Source organism: Hyperoodon ampullatus (genome assembly GCF_949752795.1).
Source record: "Hyperoodon ampullatus genome assembly, chromosome: 10".
In the NCBI taxonomy this organism is placed as follows: Eukaryota; Metazoa; Chordata; class Mammalia; order Artiodactyla; family Ziphiidae; genus Hyperoodon; species Hyperoodon ampullatus.
Genome location: NC_136923.1, coordinates 82,047,728 through 82,064,151, shown reverse-complemented (window position 1 = coordinate 82,064,151; position 16,424 = coordinate 82,047,728). Strand labels below are relative to the sequence as shown.

At 56.8% G+C, this 16,424-nt stretch overlaps 4 protein-coding genes across 6 annotated transcripts; 1 reads left to right on the top strand and 3 right to left on the bottom strand.

Moving 5' to 3' along the window:
- Positions 1-774: 774 nt before the first annotated feature.
- RNF5 (ring finger protein 5) lies at positions 775-3,154 on the top strand (the record flags this gene model as incomplete). Its single annotated transcript, XM_079712973.1, has 6 exons — positions 775-914; positions 1,891-1,909; positions 2,006-2,118; positions 2,228-2,282; positions 2,359-2,476; positions 2,583-3,154. The coding sequence occupies 6 exons, from the start codon at positions 775-777 to the stop codon at positions 2,678-2,680; spliced, it is 543 nt and encodes a 180-aa protein (XP_079569099.1). The 3' UTR covers positions 2,681-3,154.
- Positions 3,155-3,338: 184 nt separating this feature from the next.
- Positions 3,339-6,493, bottom strand: AGER (advanced glycosylation end-product specific receptor; the record flags this gene model as incomplete). Of its 3 annotated transcripts, XM_079712753.1 has the most annotated exons (11): positions 3,339-3,591; positions 3,714-3,840; positions 3,957-3,983; positions 4,259-4,400; positions 4,817-4,947; positions 5,091-5,273; positions 5,369-5,456; positions 5,572-5,636; positions 5,813-6,005; positions 6,139-6,245; positions 6,427-6,493. In XM_079712753.1, the coding sequence occupies 11 exons, from the start codon at positions 6,476-6,478 to the stop codon at positions 3,492-3,494; spliced, it is 1,215 nt and encodes a 404-aa protein (XP_079568879.1). In that variant the 3' UTR covers positions 3,339-3,491. The 3 variants fall into 3 exon arrangements, with proteins under 3 accessions (XP_079568879.1, XP_079568880.1, XP_079568881.1); XM_079712754.1 differs by lacking the exon at positions 3,339-3,591 and having other exon boundaries at positions 3,730-3,983; positions 4,259-4,348; positions 6,427-6,478; XM_079712755.1 differs by lacking the exons at positions 3,339-3,591; positions 4,259-4,400 and having other exon boundaries at positions 3,730-3,983; positions 6,427-6,478.
- Positions 6,494-8,629: 2,136 nt separating this feature from the next.
- PBX2 (PBX homeobox 2) lies at positions 8,630-12,204 on the bottom strand (the record flags this gene model as incomplete). The annotated part of the gene is made up of 9 exons (XM_079712423.1): positions 8,630-8,722; positions 8,845-8,931; positions 9,054-9,142; positions 9,528-9,681; positions 9,801-9,936; positions 10,120-10,310; positions 10,410-10,657; positions 10,896-10,969; positions 11,984-12,204. The coding sequence occupies 9 exons, from the start codon at positions 12,202-12,204 to the stop codon at positions 8,630-8,632; spliced, it is 1,293 nt and encodes a 430-aa protein (XP_079568549.1).
- A 1,579-nt stretch (positions 12,205-13,783) lies between these two features.
- Positions 13,784-14,942, bottom strand: GPSM3 (G protein signaling modulator 3; the record flags this gene model as incomplete). The annotated part of the gene is made up of 4 exons (XM_079713131.1): positions 13,784-13,921; positions 14,169-14,368; positions 14,585-14,687; positions 14,901-14,942. 4 exons carry the CDS (start codon positions 14,940-14,942, stop codon positions 13,784-13,786), a joined length of 483 nt encoding a protein of 160 aa, XP_079569257.1.
- Positions 14,943-16,424: the final 1,482 nt, after the last annotated feature.

The following is a 16,424-nucleotide window of genomic DNA, read 5'->3' as shown; positions in this document are numbered from 1 at the left end:
GCATTTGTCCTCTTTTCCGAGCTCTTCGCCGTCTTTTCCGACCTCGGCCAATCAGGGGCGAAAAAAACGGCCCAATCAGTCGAGAGACACCGCAGTCGGAGGACCCGGATGAGGCCGAGACAAGGCTTTTGAACCCCAAATCCCGCCAATTGTAGAGCAGTCACCATGGCGACAATATAGCGGTGAAGGGGTGGGACCAGAGAAAGCTCAACTCTCATAGGATTGGCCCACCCCTTCCCTCCGCCTACTGCGCACGCGCGCTTTACCTGGCCTCCATTTTCCGTCGAGTTCTAGCCAATTAGTTGCTTAGGAGCTATACGCTCCAAAGTCCAAAGGAATCCGGACGTTCTCTGAAAGAGGAAGTAAAAGAAAGACTGGGGCTTGTAGTGGGCGAGGTCTAAATAGTCTTGAGCCAATTGCTTCTGGCCTTTGGTTATGACTGGCAACTACTCAGACGAATAAAGCCCACCCTGGCCGGGGCGACAGGACGTATGGAATATCTACCAATCCCATGGCACTGCAAACTGACTATGACTGTATTAGCCAATAGTCATTAAGCAAGGGCGGGACCGCGTAAGCCTCTTTCCTCCCCCGCCCTTTGGGCCAGTCCTTTCTTTCGATTCTGTATGATTGGCAAGCACTGAGACCAATAGTGATTAGAAAACCTTGAAGCCTGCCAAAAGATCGTGGGCAGGAGGCGGTTTCTCGTTTGTTGCGGCGTCTGTATGTGTGTTTCGGGGGATTAAGGGGCACGCGGGGGGCAAAGTACCGGCCATGGCAGCAGCGGAGGAGGAGGACGGGGGCCCCGAAGGGCCAAATCGCGAGCGGGGCGGGGCGGGCGCGACCTTCGAATGTAATATATGTCTGGAGACTGCTCGGGAAGCTGTGGTCAGCGTGTGTGGCCACCTGTACTGGTGAGAATCTGAGAGGGGTGCGAAAAGGAGTGGGGCTCTGATTTATACTGGGGAGGCTGGGGGCGGGGGGACCATACAGTCATACAAATAATCGGAGGGCACATTCTCATAGGTGAGGCGTGAGGGGGGTTCTTACGTGTTTTTGGGTATGTGTGGGCGAGAGGGTCACGTCTGTACAGAGGAGAACTGTGGAAAGGAAAGTCAGCAACTAGGAGCCAACCTAGTTGTGTTAAGAGGTGCGTAAAGAGGAAGTGGGGGGCAGGGGGTGGGCACTGCACATCTGTGCAGGCGAGACGCGAGCCACCTTACCCCAGGGAAGGGAGGGGTCTTAGCTGTACAGGTGGGATCGGATTAGGCTCAAAGGTTAGGGGAGGCACGCATCAGTTGAGTAGGGGGAGATCTAGGGAAGGTGGGATCACATGCAGGTGAGATATGGCAAGGGGTGGTATGAGAAACTTGGGGACAAGGGCACTGTGGAGGGGCAGCCCCCAAAGGTTAAGGAGTTGTGGAAGTAGGGACTTTGTTGGGCATAGGAGAGAGGAAAAGGAGTAGCGGGAGAAGGTGCTGGTAAAGGGGGTTTGGTCTGGGAGTGATGGGGGCAAGGATAGTGCTGGGGCTGAAAGAGGAGACCTGGAAATGGGTGGTTGAACAGGACTGGAAATTAAGTTGAAAGGCAGAGAAGGGAGGGGTGAGGATTTGTGTGTGTGTGTGTGTGTGTGTGTGTGTGTGTGTGTGTGTGTTTTTGCTGGGGGAGAGGAGAGAGGAGAGGGTTGAGCATGTGAGGATGGATGTAGCTTTAGGTGTTGGAAGATCAGAGAAGCAGCAAGGCCAAGTTGGCTAGTATGGTAGGGGTTGTGGAAAATATGAAAAGAAACAGCAGGTAACACCTGGTAAGAGGGGGAAAGATGGGACTCTGAGGTTGGGTCTGTGTCTCTCTTTTGTGTAACTGGTTTGACCTTTCTCGTTCCCCTTCCAGTTGGCCCTGTCTCCATCAGGTGCGTACGCAGAGGAGATGAAGAGGGAGATGGGGAGGTCTGAGGAGCTGGAAGACCCTTCTGTGTACTGGAAACCACTACATTTTTTTCCCCCAGTGGCTGGAGGCACGGCCAGAGCGGCAAGAGTGCCCAGTGTGTAAAGCTGGGATCAGCAGAGAAAAGGTTGTCCCCCTTTACGGGCGAGGGAGCCAGAAGCCCCGGGATCCCAGGTGAGAGAGGGGAGGTGATGCTGAGGGAAGATGGAAGGTTCTGCTTGGGGAGTGGGGTCTGGAAGATGAGGGGCTATTTCCTGCTGATAGTCCCTCTCCTCTTCCTCAGATTGAAAACCCCACCCCGCCCCCAGGGCCAGCGACCCGCTCCAGAGAGCAGAGGGGTGAGTCTTGTCTGATTGTATTCCTTCCTTGCCAAAGACTTGCCCCGTTCCCCACTGACTTTCTTCGTCTCCCTAGGGATTCCAGCCATTTGGTGATACCGGGGGCTTTCACTTCTCATTTGGTGTTGGCGCTTTTCCCTTTGGCTTTTTCACCACCGTCTTCAATACCCACGAGCCATTCCGTCGGGGTACAGGTAAGAGCCTTCCCTCAGCTACTACCAGCGAGCCCTCTGAATCTCCTCAGCCCCGCTTCCAGCCTACGAGTGGATACTTCTTCCACAGCTTTCTTCTCTTCCACAGGTGTGGATCTGGGACAGGGTCACCCGGCCTCCAGCTGGCAGGACTCCCTCTTCCTGTTTCTCGCCGTCTTCTTCTTTTTCTGGCTGCTCAGTATTTGAGCTGTGTCTCCTTCCTGCCCACCTCCAGCCAGAGGAAAATCAGTATTGGGGGTCCCTGCTGACCCTTCCTTACTCCCGGACCCTCCCCTGTAAGCCCTCCATTTTTGTTGGCTAAGGGCAACCCTGGCCACTTTCCAGGAGGGTGTGGGGAGGAGGAGTGACACCTGTGCATGGAACGGGAGAACCTTTGCTCTGAACTGCTCGCTCAGTGGCATCGTAACTCCCAGCTCTGGGAGAGGAGGACGGACTGAAGACAAGGTCTGTCTCCCCTCTCTCCTGATCCTTTGCTTTCCCCCACATTTCTTGATTTGATGTTGAAAGGTGGGCAAGGCCCCTCTGACTCTCCCCCATATTCCCCTTGTTGATTTAATTTAATTTTTCTCTCCCCGCTGTCTAATGTGTGTCCTGACTCTTAAGTGCTTCCTTCCCCTCACTACCTCCTTTATTACAAATTCAATAAACAAGGTGAGATGTATTCACGGGAACTCTGCCCACCTTTGTCCATCCCTCCTTCCTTCCAAGACAGGAGCATTTCTCTCCAACTTCAGTAGATGTCGGTGTGGTGTGGCGAAGCATGGGGGTGAGACCCTCTCCTTCAGGGCTCTCAAGGGTGCAGGGGCTGAGGGCATCACACATACACAAGAGCAACTGTGTCAGGTGTTTACTCATCACTGTTTGTGAGAGGCTCTGGTTGTGGAAGAAAGTTTGGGGAGGTGGGGTAGAGATTATACAGTGGAGAACTGGTCTGGGGCCAGAAAAGAGGGTGGGGAAAAAAAAGGGAGCTGACGGATGGGGTCCGGCTGTGGGCTTCTCAAGGCCGTCCAGCACTGCTTTCTGCCGCCTCAGGCCCTTCGGGCTGATGCAGCTCTGTGCGCTCCTCCTCTTCCTCCTCCTGGTTTTCTGGGGCCTTCCTGGGGAGGAGGATTGGGGAAAATTCTGCACGTGGTTCCCAGCACTCCGTCATTTCTCCCCCCACACCCCTCTTTGCTGCCTGGAAGCCCTTAGTCTGAGGTGTCTGGCTTCCTCCACTCACCTCTCCTCTCCTCTGCGTTGCCGCCTTTGCCACATGATGACCCCAGTGAGCAGGACGGCTGTCCCCAGGCCTCCCAGGATCCCCAGGACCAGGGCTAGAGTTCCCAGCTCCGGCCCTTCCACAGAGCCTGTAGGGAGACAGGGAGAATTGAGGGCACAGCCCTCACAGTTCCTTTCTTGTTGACCATCCGCTCAGTCATGCTGAGGTCTGTCTGCTTCTCTCTGAGTTTATCCAACCCCTCACCTGCAGTTGGCCCCTCCTTGCTTGTTTCTGGAAAACAAAGTCAGAAGGGAAGGCTTCAGTTTGGGAGAAGGCTAGTGGGAGCCCTGGCGGAGCCTTTCCCTTTCTTCAGTTTAGAGGGGAGAGGGGACAGGCTGGGCTGCTCTCTTGGGTTGTGTGGGGCAGAGAAGGCCCGGGTGTGGCTGCACTGAGGGAAGCGTGGGGTGGCTCTCGGGGACAGTGTTAGCGTAGGGTAGGGAATTGGAGCCTGCACTGTCCCTCAGCCGCCCACAGGGTCCCTGGGATTTGGAGAGAGGTCTCCTCACCGATGATGCTGACGCTGACAGCATGGCTCTCCTGGGGCCCATGGCTGGGATGGGTGGCCACACAACTGTAGGTTCCCTGGTCCTCAGGCCCTACGTCAGGGAGGAGCAGCACGGAGCTGGGGGGAAGGGGTAGGGGCATGCCCTGGTGGGGAAAAGGGGACAGGAGACTATTTTTTTTTTTTTTTTTTTTTTGCGGTACGCGGGCCTCTCACTACTGCGGCCTCTCCCGTTGCGGAGCACAGGCTCCGGACGCGCAGGCTCAGCGGCCACGGCTCACAGGCCCAGCCGCTCCGCGGCATGTGGGATCCTCCCAGACCGGGGCACGCACCCGTGTCCCCTGCATCGGCAGGCGGACTCTCAACCACTGCGCCACCAGGGAAGCCCCAACAGGAGACTACTAAAACCCCTGCCAACACATCCCATGCAGCTGTCTTTGCCTCCACATCATCAGATACCCTTGTACCGCCTCGCCTGCCTCACTCTCCACGAACCCCCTGCCCTCCTAGTTGCCAATGACGTTATCTCGCTACCTGCCAGCCCCCTCTCCAGGTCACTCACATCCTTGATCCAGTGGATTTGAGGAGGGGGCTGGGCAGGGGCTTCACAGGTCAAGGTCACGGTACCACCAGGAGCTACTGCTCCACCTTCTGGCTCCACCACCAGCAGGACTTCCTCCAGTGGCACAGGCTCTGGGGGTGGGGAGGGGCATGAGGTTGAGAGTTACACCTGTCTATGGTCCCAGTGGCCACGGGCTTAACCCTCTCCTTCCTGAGGGTCATACCTTCCGACAGGTGCTCACCCAAGTTGGGGCCCTCCCCAGTTCTGCACTCACCCCAGACCCTGAGCTGGATGGGGGCCGTGTGCAGGGCTCGGCGCCGGGGAAGGCCAGGGCTGAAGCTACAGGAGAAGGTGGGGTGGGGAGCTCCTCCCCGGGCTGGGGTCACCATCAGCTCCGAACGGAGTGTGAAAAGCCCTGTCTCAGGGTGTCTCTTGGTCTCTTCCTTCACAGACACTCCTATGGTGGGGGGAGGACAAGGCAAGACATTCCAGGGTGGGTATGGGATAGCGATCAGAAAGAAGGCAGCTAGGAGAGGAGATGCTGGGACTCACCTTTGCCATCAGGTGTCAGGGTTTTCCCATCCAAGTGCCAGCTAAGAGTCCCTGCAGGGTAGCCCCCCTTGGACACACATGTTCCCACCTAGGGAAAAAGTGACCTCATCATCTTTGAAAATAAGAGAATCCATACACACACACACAGCTACGCTCCCCTCCCATTCTCAGGACCCCTTTCCACATGTCGCCTTTTCTTCTACCTTATCGGGGACACCAGCCATGAGTTCAGAGGCAGGATCAACAATTTCTGGCTTCCCAGGAATCTCTGAAGGAGGGAAAATTCCAATCAGAGGCTGCAGCTTTGAAGATACACCCCGGCTGTGGGAATGGGGGCAGCTGAAGTCAAGTTCTCACATGCCAGGGCCCAGGAGTCAAGGGCTGGGGTAGAAGGCTTTTCCTTAGATGAGAGGTGGGCTGTGAACAAGGCCCTGGAACCCTTACGATAGACTCGGACTCGGTAGTTGGACTTGGTCTCCTTTCCATCACGGCTCATTGCCCGGCACCGGAAAGTCCCCTCATCCTGGATCCCAACAGCCGGCAGGAGGAGGGAGCCGTTGGGGAGGACACGAGCCACGCTATCCCAGGGGCCTCCCTCGGGAGACAGGACCTTCCAAGCTTCTGTCCGGCCTGTGTTCTGGGGACAGAGGAGAGGGGCCTCAACAGTGCAAGCCGTTTGGGAAAGGGCTGATGAGGTAGGGAGGTGGGGAGGAGGGGATGCGAATCGTCATTGGTCTCTCCGGAAGTGGGGAGACAGGAGCCCCACTTACCAGTTTCCATTCCAGCTGCTGGGGTGGTTTCTTGGGGGCCCCCTTACAGTTCAGCACCAGTGGCTTCCCGATCCTGGCTGTGACGTTTTGATCCCCTACTACTGCCCCTGGGAGACAGCACCACAATGGAGGGGCAGGAAGGCAGATGGGGGCTAATAAAACTAGAACAGGGCGGATGAGGGAGACTGAAAAGCAGTACCCAGGTTCCTGGAAAGCTGTGGGGAGTTTCGGGCACAGGGGCAGAGTGCTTTCTGCGGGGAGGATTGGTGTGGGGGGGGCAGGGCTCACCCCACAGACTGAGGGCCAGCACCCAGGCTCCAGCTGCTGCCCCTGCTGCCATCCTGCTTCCTTCCCAGGCTCCTGGCTCTGTTTGCCCCTTGCTGCTGTGGCCACCACCCTAGGTGGGGCTTGTACCCTCTCCCCTGCCCCCATCTCCCCCGTCTTGTCCCGTCACAGGGAATGCTAGGAATTCATGCCTCTCTCGGACAAGAGTCCTTCAGGTACTGGGAGACACAGCTGTCACCCCACCCCTGGGCACTGCCAGCCTCTGGGTACAGCCACATCCATGGGGGTGGGGAGTGCATCTCCTAGGGTCTCTCATCCCCTAAGGACCCCCAACCTATTGCACCAGACCACCCAGGGCTACTGGACGACTAAGTGAGGTTGCCAGGCAACAGGGTTCAGGTCTGGCTGTTTCCCATGGAGAGGAGGCAGGGGTGAAACCTGGGGCCTGGGGTGGTGAGGGCAAGGCCGGGGAACTCGGCGGGGGGTGGGGGGAACCCGTTTGGGGCTTTATGAGAGAAAAAAAGTTCTCATGTTTTTGAAAAGAATTCTCAACTAAACCCAGGGAAAAAAGAAATTTCTTTATTGAAAACTGCGTTTTTTGTTTTTTGTTTTTTTCTGTGAAACTACAAGTTTACAAGTGAGGAGAGAACTGCCCCCGGCCCATGCCTCCCGCCCCCACCCATCACACTCCCAACCTGCCCCCCAGTCCTGCCTGGATCTTTGACGGGAGGGGTTCCCTACTGACAGTCTTGTGAAATCCTGAGGATATTTGAGGGGTTCAGATAGTAGGGTTCAGGGCCGAGGGTGGGACACTGGTGATTTTACCTTCCCTCATACCTGGCTTTTTGCAGCCTCCCTCCTCTGTCTCCCCACCCTCTCGATTTTGGACTGAGAACAAAAAAAAAAAAGATACCTCGTTTCTGGGGAAACGGAGGGAGATACATACACAAACACCCCAACCCATATTTAACATATTTGGCAATAACCCCCCTCCCCATTCTTCCCCCTCCAATCTGCAAACAGTGGTTTAGAAGAAAGATTTTAGATGTGTCACTCACAGGGGAAGGTGACATTTGCTCAAAATTACCGAGTCTAGCCCTGCCCAAGGGTGGTGGGGAACAGGCTGGCAGAGCAAGCCCTGACTGCTTCCACACCAAATGCAGCAGAAAGCTGCCTGCACGAGCAAAGAACACCTCAGTGACCTTGGAAGCAAAGGAGAACACCTAAGTGATTTCAGGGGGGCAGGCTTGGTGCCCTGCTAAATGTACTTCCTGATGAACAGGAGTGGAGGCAGGCAGGCCTCTTCACCAGTTCTATTGGTTCCCCTTTCTCTTATCATGACCCCTTTGGCTATCACCCCTAATGTGGGAAAGCAAGAAATGAAAAAAAAAAAAAATCAACATATTTATAAAAACATCTACTTCCCCAAACTAAATTAAAAATTAAGAACCACCACCACCACCAAAAATCCCCGAAATAAAAATTAAGAAAAATACAGATGGATCCCAGGGTTAATTTTTCTTTCCTTAAAAAAAAAAAAGTTCAACCCCAAAGCCCAGTCAACAATTCCCTAAAGTAGCAGAAACTCCCTCCGAGGTAGATATCTGAGTCAGACACTCCCGTCCACCGAGCAATTCTATTGGTTTAAGATGAGCTGCGTATGAGGTAATAAAGCCATCTGGAGGGGCAGGGGGTGGGGAGGCACAGGGGGCGTGGCCCATGTCCTCTGTCCAGAAGTCATGTCCCCATTTTTGGCATCTCTGGCTGGGCAGGGCTGGCATCTCCACAGATCCCAGAGCAGATAAGTGGGGTGAGGGAAGGAGAGTGGGGGAGCCCAGAGAGAGAGAGAGAGAGAGAAACAGAATAGCCGTACGTGCGTGTATGAGAGAGGAGGAGAGGAAAAATCTGAAAAATAGGATTCTGGGTGCGTGTGTTTCTATGTGAGAGAAACAGGGGGAGAAAAAAAAGAAGGAAAAAGGGAAAAAAGGGGGAGACAGACCCCACTCTCCCCTTAAGGGGCCCCATCTTCCCTGCCAAGTAGTCAGCACCCCCAGCACTGAGAGAGTCTGGCCAGGGAGGGGATGACCCCCGTTTGCCCTTCTCTATCTTGTGCTTCTCCTTTGTCTGGGTTTTGTCCTCTGGATGCCTGCGTCCTCTTCAAGAGGTGCCCTGTGAGCCCCTACCCCTGTGGCCCTGAGGGGCGAGATCAGTTGGAAGTGTCAGAATGAACGCTCCCTGGTCCCTCTGTTGGGGATGTCACTGAGGACGGGGTCACAGCCTCCTGCCAGCCACCGTTTGCCTGGAAAAAGAGGCAGACAGTTGGGGTAAGGCTTTAGGAAACCCAGCACAGGGGACAGCGCTGCCAGGGAAAAGGCCCTCCCATCCCGGTGAGAGGTGGAGAGAGGGGCTTCAGGTACTCACCCTCATTTCCCGAGGGCTATACATCTGGCCTCCCCCGAGGTTATCCCCGTAGCCCCCTGGCCCCATCGAGTGTCGGAGTGATTCCACCTGCAGGCAACAAAGGAGGATAGGACACAGTGAGAAGCCTCAAAAGACAAGAAGTCTCATATCCTCAAGTAGGGAAACTGAGTTTGGGAAAGCCCTACTCAAGGCGAGATGGACCACCTGACCTGGGAGGCAGAGTAGGAATCTCCGTTGAGCCCGGGCATCCCCAGAAACATGTCACCGGATCCTGAGAGATTGAAAGAGCCGCCAGAGCCTCGGGGGAGCAGAGGGGGAATTAGGGAAGAGTGTAACAGAGCCTGTGATGGCAGACGGGAGACTCATCACAGCTCTCAGCTTTCAAAAAGCCCCCTGAACTAGCTCTCTGGGGGTGGGCCACCATACGCAAATTCTCCACCACACAACACTGCAACACTCGGAAGGAGCAGGCCGTTCCTGAGCCTCCCCTGGCCACTTGCTGGAAGAAAGGCAGAAGTAGCTTCACTAGAGTGGCCTCTGTCCCCTGATACCCCCACCCCATCTCAGCTTGGTCCCTCTCACTCCAGAAGGCCCCCTCTCTGCTATGATCCTGCCTAGATAGGAAGTTGGAACAAAAGCAGGAAGCGTGCAGAACAGCCAGCCAGGGTGGCAGCGGGATCCACCTGCGGAGGAAGGGGGCGTCGGGGAGCTGGTGCGGCTGTGGCCTCCCTGGGTGACTGACACAGCGGTCTTGACGGCATAGATGTTTGCCTCCTCTTGGAACTTTCCAATATTTTTCTTATAGCGGATCCGCTTGTTGCCAAACCAGTTGGAGACCTGTGGGGTGTGGGGCAGAAAGGAGGGTCAGGTGGGAACCTGTCCCTCTGTAAGCACCTTAGTCAACAGGATTGGAGAGCGCTGTGCCCCCAAAGCCCCTCCCCACGCCTCCCCAGGACCTGAGAGACAGTGATCCCGCACTTCTTGGCGAGCTCCTCCTTAGCCTCCTCACTAGGGTATGGGTTACTCAGGTGGGAGTAGAAATACTCATTCAGGACCTCAGTGGCCTGTTTGCTGAAGTTACGGCGTTTTCGTCTACAGAGGAGAGAAGGGGTGGTGAGGAGGACGCTGGTGTCCCGGCAGGGCCACCACGTTGATGAACTCCAGAGAGCACCACCGTCACGGAGTATATAGTGCTGTGCTGTGCAACCTGGTGGCCCAGAGGCTTGGAGAAGAACGTGAAGGGGCTGGGGGCTGGCCTGGGGCCCTGGGCCCCACCTGGCATCCAGGAAGCGGGAACGCAGGATCATGACGGCCTCGCAGGTGCTCTGCTTGAGCTGCATCTGGATGGCGCTGAACTTCCGGTGGATGATGCTCACCATACGCTCCATCTCCTTGGGCGCCACCGGCCGCGTGCGGCTCTGTTCCCTCAGCAGGTTCATGACGTGGGTTGTGAACTCGTTACACGCCTGCAGCGGGGGCCCGTGGCCTGGTGAGGAGGAGCCCCTCGGCCCTGGGATTCCCCCTAAGGGCCTCTCCCTCCACCCACTCCAGCTTCCTCTCCTCACCTGCTCATACTTCTCCAGCTCTGAGTGGTAAATGTGGCGGATCTGGGCAAGTTTGCTGCGATAGTCCGAGTGTTCGATGGAGTTGTCAGGGGACACGCCGCCTCCAGAGGCTGCGGCGGCCGCAGCTGCTGCCGCTGAGCCACCCCCTTTCTCAGGCCCAGCCACACCCTCTGCCAGAAGCATGTTGTCCAAGCGCATCAGCTGTGGGTCCACAGGCTCCTCCTCTTGGGAGCTTCGAATGCTGAGGCCTAGCGTGCAGGCGAGTGGACTTAGGGACTCAGGGACCCCACACCCAGCTCTCAGCCCTCCTGGTGCCTCCTGGAGACCCAAGTCTCCAGGCCTGGGTTCCCTCCCAGGCCCCCCTTAGCAATCTTCCTGACTCACACTTTCCTCAGGGCCCCAAGTTGTCAAACTTGTAGCTCCAGTTCTATAGTGAACAGGGTTCTGTCCCCAGAGTTGAGGAACCAGAAGGGGGGACCCACGTACCGGTTTTCTCCTTGATTTCACACAGGACGCTAAAGAGAGCAGGCTTCATTCGGTGGCAGTTTAGGGCGTGTTTCCTTGGGAGGAATGGGAGAGAAAAGTTGAGAGGCTACAGAAATGGGGGAGTGGGAAAGACAACCACAAAACAACACACCCATGAGGGTAAGAGAGGGGAGCCTGGGAATAAGGGAGGTGGTGGGTAAATCTGTGGCGGGAGAAAGCAGGATTGGAGGCCGAATGGAGTTGGGGGGTTCTTGGGAAGAGCTCAGCTCCCAGAGTGTGGAGACGTGGGGAAGCTGCTTGGCTTTGGCTGGACGGAGGGAAGGTGCAGCAGGCTAAAGGCACCATGGCCGGGTGGAGGTTGTGGGAGATGGTCTAGAAGGGTACAGAGGGGATTTGGGGAATGGCTGCAGAAATGAGAGTGACTAGGTAAATTTCAGCGGAAGACAGAAGGAGGCTGGGGAGAAGAGTCAGAGTCTGAGGTGACAGAGGGGGCTAGGGGTGCTGAGCTGAAGTGGGGAGTTCAGTATAGAGGTGTGTGAAGGGTCCTGGGACTGAGCAGGCTGGGAGGCTCTGATGCTCCTAGTGTCAGCTGAGCAGGGTCAAAGGGTGAGTGAGGACCCTTGGAGGCTGGGCCATGCATGGAGAGAAAGGGTCGCAGCCCTGGGAAGGGGTGTGGTGTGGAGGCCCCTAGGATGACGGTGGGCTGGAGAGTTAGGGGAGAAGACAGCATAGCTGTTTCTTAGTCTGGGAGACAGAAGAGGGCTCTGGAGGTGGAAAGATGTTCCAGGGGAGAGTGTGTGTGTGTGTGTGTGTGTGTGTGTGTGTGTCGGGGGGGTGTGTCAGTGAGAGACCGGGGTGGGGGGGGAGTGAGACCACCTAGTGTTCCCCTTTTTGAAGGTTTCAGGGACTGGGGGTGAAAGAAGGTTTGAGAGGGATCACTTATCTTGGGGCTCCCGGGAGTAAGGGGAGGAGAGAAGAGCTGTAGTATCCTGGGGAGGGTCCTGGAGTTGGGGGGCTCCCAGAAGATTCAGAGCTTGTGAATGGGGCTTCTGCTGGGTCTGTGTGGGGACCGGGTTGGGGGCACTCACTTGGCCTGGGCCTCGTCCAGGCTCTGGTCGGTGATGGTCATTATCTGCTGCAGAATGTCCCCGATGTCTTGCTTCCCTCGGCCTCCCGGGACCCCCCCGCTACTCCCACCGGGGTCTCCACCACCGGGAGGTTCGCCAGGGCCCCCAGGCTCCCCACCCACCAATCCAAGGCCCCCCCGGCCCCCGCCTGGAGGGGGCGGCCCCAGCAGCCGCTCGTCCATAGTTGGGGGGCCCTGAGGCCCCCTCCCTGCTCCGCCCCTCCCCCCCCGCGCCTGGTTACTTCCCCCCCAAACTCGCTGGGGCCGCTACTCCCTCCGCCCCAACCCCCGCCCGTCTCCCCAACTCCCGGCTCTCCCGGGGGTTCACCCCGGCCCTAAAGGGAGACCTGGGGTACCGTCTGGGCCCCCCACGGGAGACCCCGGCCCCCGGCGGCGGAGAAAATGGAGCCGGAGAGGGAGAGAGAGAGAGAGAGAGAGGGAGAGAGAGAGAGAGAGAGAGAGAGAGCGAGAGAGAGAGCGAGAGAGAGAGAGAGAGAGAGAGAGAGAGAGAGAGAGAGAGAGAGAGGAGGCCCAAGCGGGGGTGTGTGTGAGAGAGAGGGAGGAGGGAGAAGAGAGGAGAGATGAGGGGGGAGCGAGGGAGGGAGGCTGGGGGAGGGGAGCCGGGGAGGAAGAGGAGGGGAGAAGGGAGGAGGAGCAGGGAGGAGCTGGGGGCGGAGAGAGACACACAGAAACGGAGGAACGGAGACGACGGGAGGAGGGGAGAGGGGACGAGGGGAGGAGACTAGCCCCTGGGGAAAATAAGGGAAGGTCCCAGGGGCTGGACTTCTGTGGCCTCGAAGCGGGGGTGTGTTGGAGGCTGGGGGGCCTTGCCTCTGGGTTCTGAATCCGGGATCTAGCTGATGAGGACTCTGGCCGCTGGAATGCCTGGGTTCACAGACAGCTTAGTTCATATTTCTTATCCTAATGACTCCCCTCCCTGTTCTACTTAATTAAAACCAGGAGAGGGGGGGCTGGGGGGATAATTAGGGAGGTCTCCAGCCGCTGCTTAATGAGCCAGCAATTAACCAGCCAGGGAGGGAAGCTGGCCTCTGGCCAGACTGGGGAGAGTGGTGGCCTCCGGCCTCACCCTCCTACCCTCCACCCCGCCACCCGAAACACCAGTCTTCAGTCCAGAGGGGAATTACATTTATTCATATAACCAAACATCAGACAGCTCAGAACAGCAGTGGGAAGGGAGGGTGGGCAGGGCTAAATGTCCATTCACAGCCTGTAGGCCCCTCAGTCCAGGGGCTGGGTGTGCCGGTGATGGTGGGAGAACAGTCTTTATGTCTTTGCTGTGCCCTCTCTTCCTTTCTTCTTACTGAGGAGGAGGGTGGAACTGTCTCTCAGGTGAAAACCTTGGGAGATTTGCCTTTCCTCTGGGAAATGAGCCCATTGAGCCTGCCTGGAGGCTTGACTACTGGGGGTGTCCCCACAGTTCAGGACCAAGACTCCCAGCCACTCCCTGAGATCAGAGGAGAGGGTGAGGTGTCCCACTGTGGCTGGGATCCTCTCATGGCCTCAAGCTCCTACATACTTGGTCACGGAGGGAGTTAAATGTCCATCCTACCTTGACTATTCCCAGGGTTTGAGGATTTCACCCGCTCCAGTTCCCAGGAAAGGTGGATGAGGGCGATGAATATTGAGATTTCTGCTGGGTCTTCCAGTCTCTGGTGCCCCTGCCTGGCAGGGTTGAGGGCATGCAGTGGGCTGCCCAGCCTTTGAGCCCCAGGAGTGCAGAGGGGCTGGTGGGGCTCAAGTCTCAGCAGGTGTGTGTGGGGGGCTGGGACCTTTGCTCCTCCATTCGACCCCCACCCTGAACTCTCAGCAGCAACTCCAGGAGCTCCTGTCCCCCTGGGGGTAAGGGAGGCTCTGACCGCTGGGCTTCCATCCGCTGGCTCTGGAGGAGGGGAGGGAGGGGAGGTTGTTGGTGAGGTTCTAAGAGGAGCAGGGTTTGAAAGGAGCCAGGGCTGGTGTGAGGGGCATATAGGACACCTGTGATGGGGGTAGGGGGAGTAGGACCTGGTGGGGCGGGGGGGGGCAGGTGCCTGAGGAGAAGGAGGGGTAGGACCCCCAAAGAGAACAGGGGCCAAGAGATCAGGAAGCCTGGGTCTTGCCTCCTGGTGGGAAGGGGATGGGTGTCTCACCTGGTGACTGAGGATGGTGCTGTAGAGCTGTTCTCTGTCCTCAAGAGGCCGGGGCGGGGCTTGGCCTAGGCTTGGACGGTTCTGGGGGGGATGGAAGGTGGCCCTCTGCTCTTCTAGGCGGCGGGACTGGGCCTCAGCCACCAGGTCCAGAAGGAGCTCAGTCTGCAGGGAGAGCAGGGAGGCCGAGCGGGGCCCCAGGGCTGGGGAGAGGAGGGGGAGGGCTCAGAGACCCAGAGAATTTGGCAGACAGCAGTGGGGTGTGTGTGTGTGTATGGGTGTGTGTGTGTGGGTAAGGGGGCGTGATGGGGAGTCCGGAGGAGGTGGGGAGAGAGCCCATGATGGATTGGGCCTTGGTCGTGGGATCAGGAAGGATGTGGGCACCAGGGTCAGGGAGCTCCTTGGGTGGGTGGGGGTACCTGTGTGGCGGGACCCTGGAGGAGGAGGGGACGGAGGAGCAGATCGCCAAGGCCGATTGCTGGTGTTCACAGGGGGCCAGCCATGCTCATCCTGATGGGGGCCCTGATCCTGAGAGACATCCGTTCCAGTCAAGGGGGGGTGGGGTGGGCAGAGGGCTAGGCCAGCAGCCCATTTCCTCTCTCTGCATCTCTGTTCCTGCCTCTGTGCCCAAGCCTGTCCAAGTCCCTTGAGTCCACCATTACTCAGTCTCTGCCTCAGGTCCTCTCACCTCCCTCTCTCCCAATGCCAGCCTCCCCAGCCCAGTGCCGAGCTCACCTGCTCACCATCCTCTTCTTCCTGGGGTCTCTCAGCCTCCATCCCCTGGAGGGGAGAAACCGATGGGGGAGGGGTAGCTGGGATTTGGGAGGAGGGCCGGAACCCTGAGTTCCTGAGGGGAGTAGGGGCTGAAAGGGGTGGGGGTGAGCCGGGGGCTGGATGCCTGGGTACTGAGCAGGAAGCTGGGTTCCTGGTCAGCACCCCCCCCGGGCCCCGCCCATCCCTGTCAACTTCCTCCAGTTCTCTTTTCCCACCCAACGGCTTGCTTGACCTCTCTCGCTCCGGGGGAGCACAGAGACTGGAAAAACTCCTCCAGCTGCAGTAGGGATGGGGGTTCAGAGGGGGAAGGACTTTTGGCTTTCTCATCTCCAGAGCCTCAGGAGCCCCCTAACCTCCTGCTCTGTTCCCTCCACCCCCCTCCTCCCCTTCAGTTCTGTCAACACAGGAACTAGCTACAGAGGAAGTGGTTTCACTCCTCAGAATCCCCCCACCCCCCAACTCCTTCCCCCAGGTACCTTCCCTAAGAAGGACCTGCCCCCTGCTTCCCAGCTTCCCTCAGACTTATTGGGTCGGGGAGGGGCATGTTTCCAGTGGGAAGCAAAGGACTCAGATCCAAGGATGTCAGGCCCTCAAACATACATATACCCGTAGTACTGTGTCTAACAAATACGTGTTGAATAGTTATCATTGCCCTATACGTGCTTAGAGTCTATTTAGGGCACAAAATATGCACCAAATGTAAGAGACGCAGGGGAAGATTTCCTCTCGTCATGAAATGGAAAAGGGAGAGGACCACACCCTGGCTTGGTCTTTGATCAATGCCGGTCAGGCTGGCTGGCACCAAGGTGGGAACGGGACAGAGACATTTGGGACCTCTAAATGGCAGCCTGTCATGTTAGCTGAGTGACTTTGAGCATGAAAGATGATGAAGAGGTCAGGTTCTGCCACTTAATGCTTTGCAATCTTGGGCAAATACAATCTCTGTGCCTCAGTTTCGGAAAGAGTAAAATGGAGGTTTTTTTTAAAAAATAGCGTTGATATGAGGATCAAATATGATAAAGCATTTGGCCCATAGTGAATGCTCATAAATGGTAATTATTATTAGTTTTCAATATGCTTCATGTCTCCGTGTCTCAGGTCTATCGCCATGAAAGAGGTTTAACCATATTGCTGAATGGTGGTTAAAGTTTGAGGTGCTCTCTCCACCTCCCTCTACATGAGGCCTCGGGAATCTCCCAAGTGGCTATAAAAAAAAAATGCCCTTGGAAGAGGGACAAAGGGTATGCATGGTTTAGTGTGTGTGTGGTTTCTCATTGGGCTACTAGAGACTCTTGCCTTTAGATGATACCCTAAGTTAACATAGGACCCCAAATCTACTTATTCCTGCTCTTAAAAGTATACTCAAAGCTTCCACCCAAATGTTGAACCTAGGGCACAAAATTCTGAAAACACTCTGCAGTCAACCTCGTGTTTTTTCCATTCCCCAACCCCTCCAAAAGATGGTAACACTTCAAATCAGCCTTA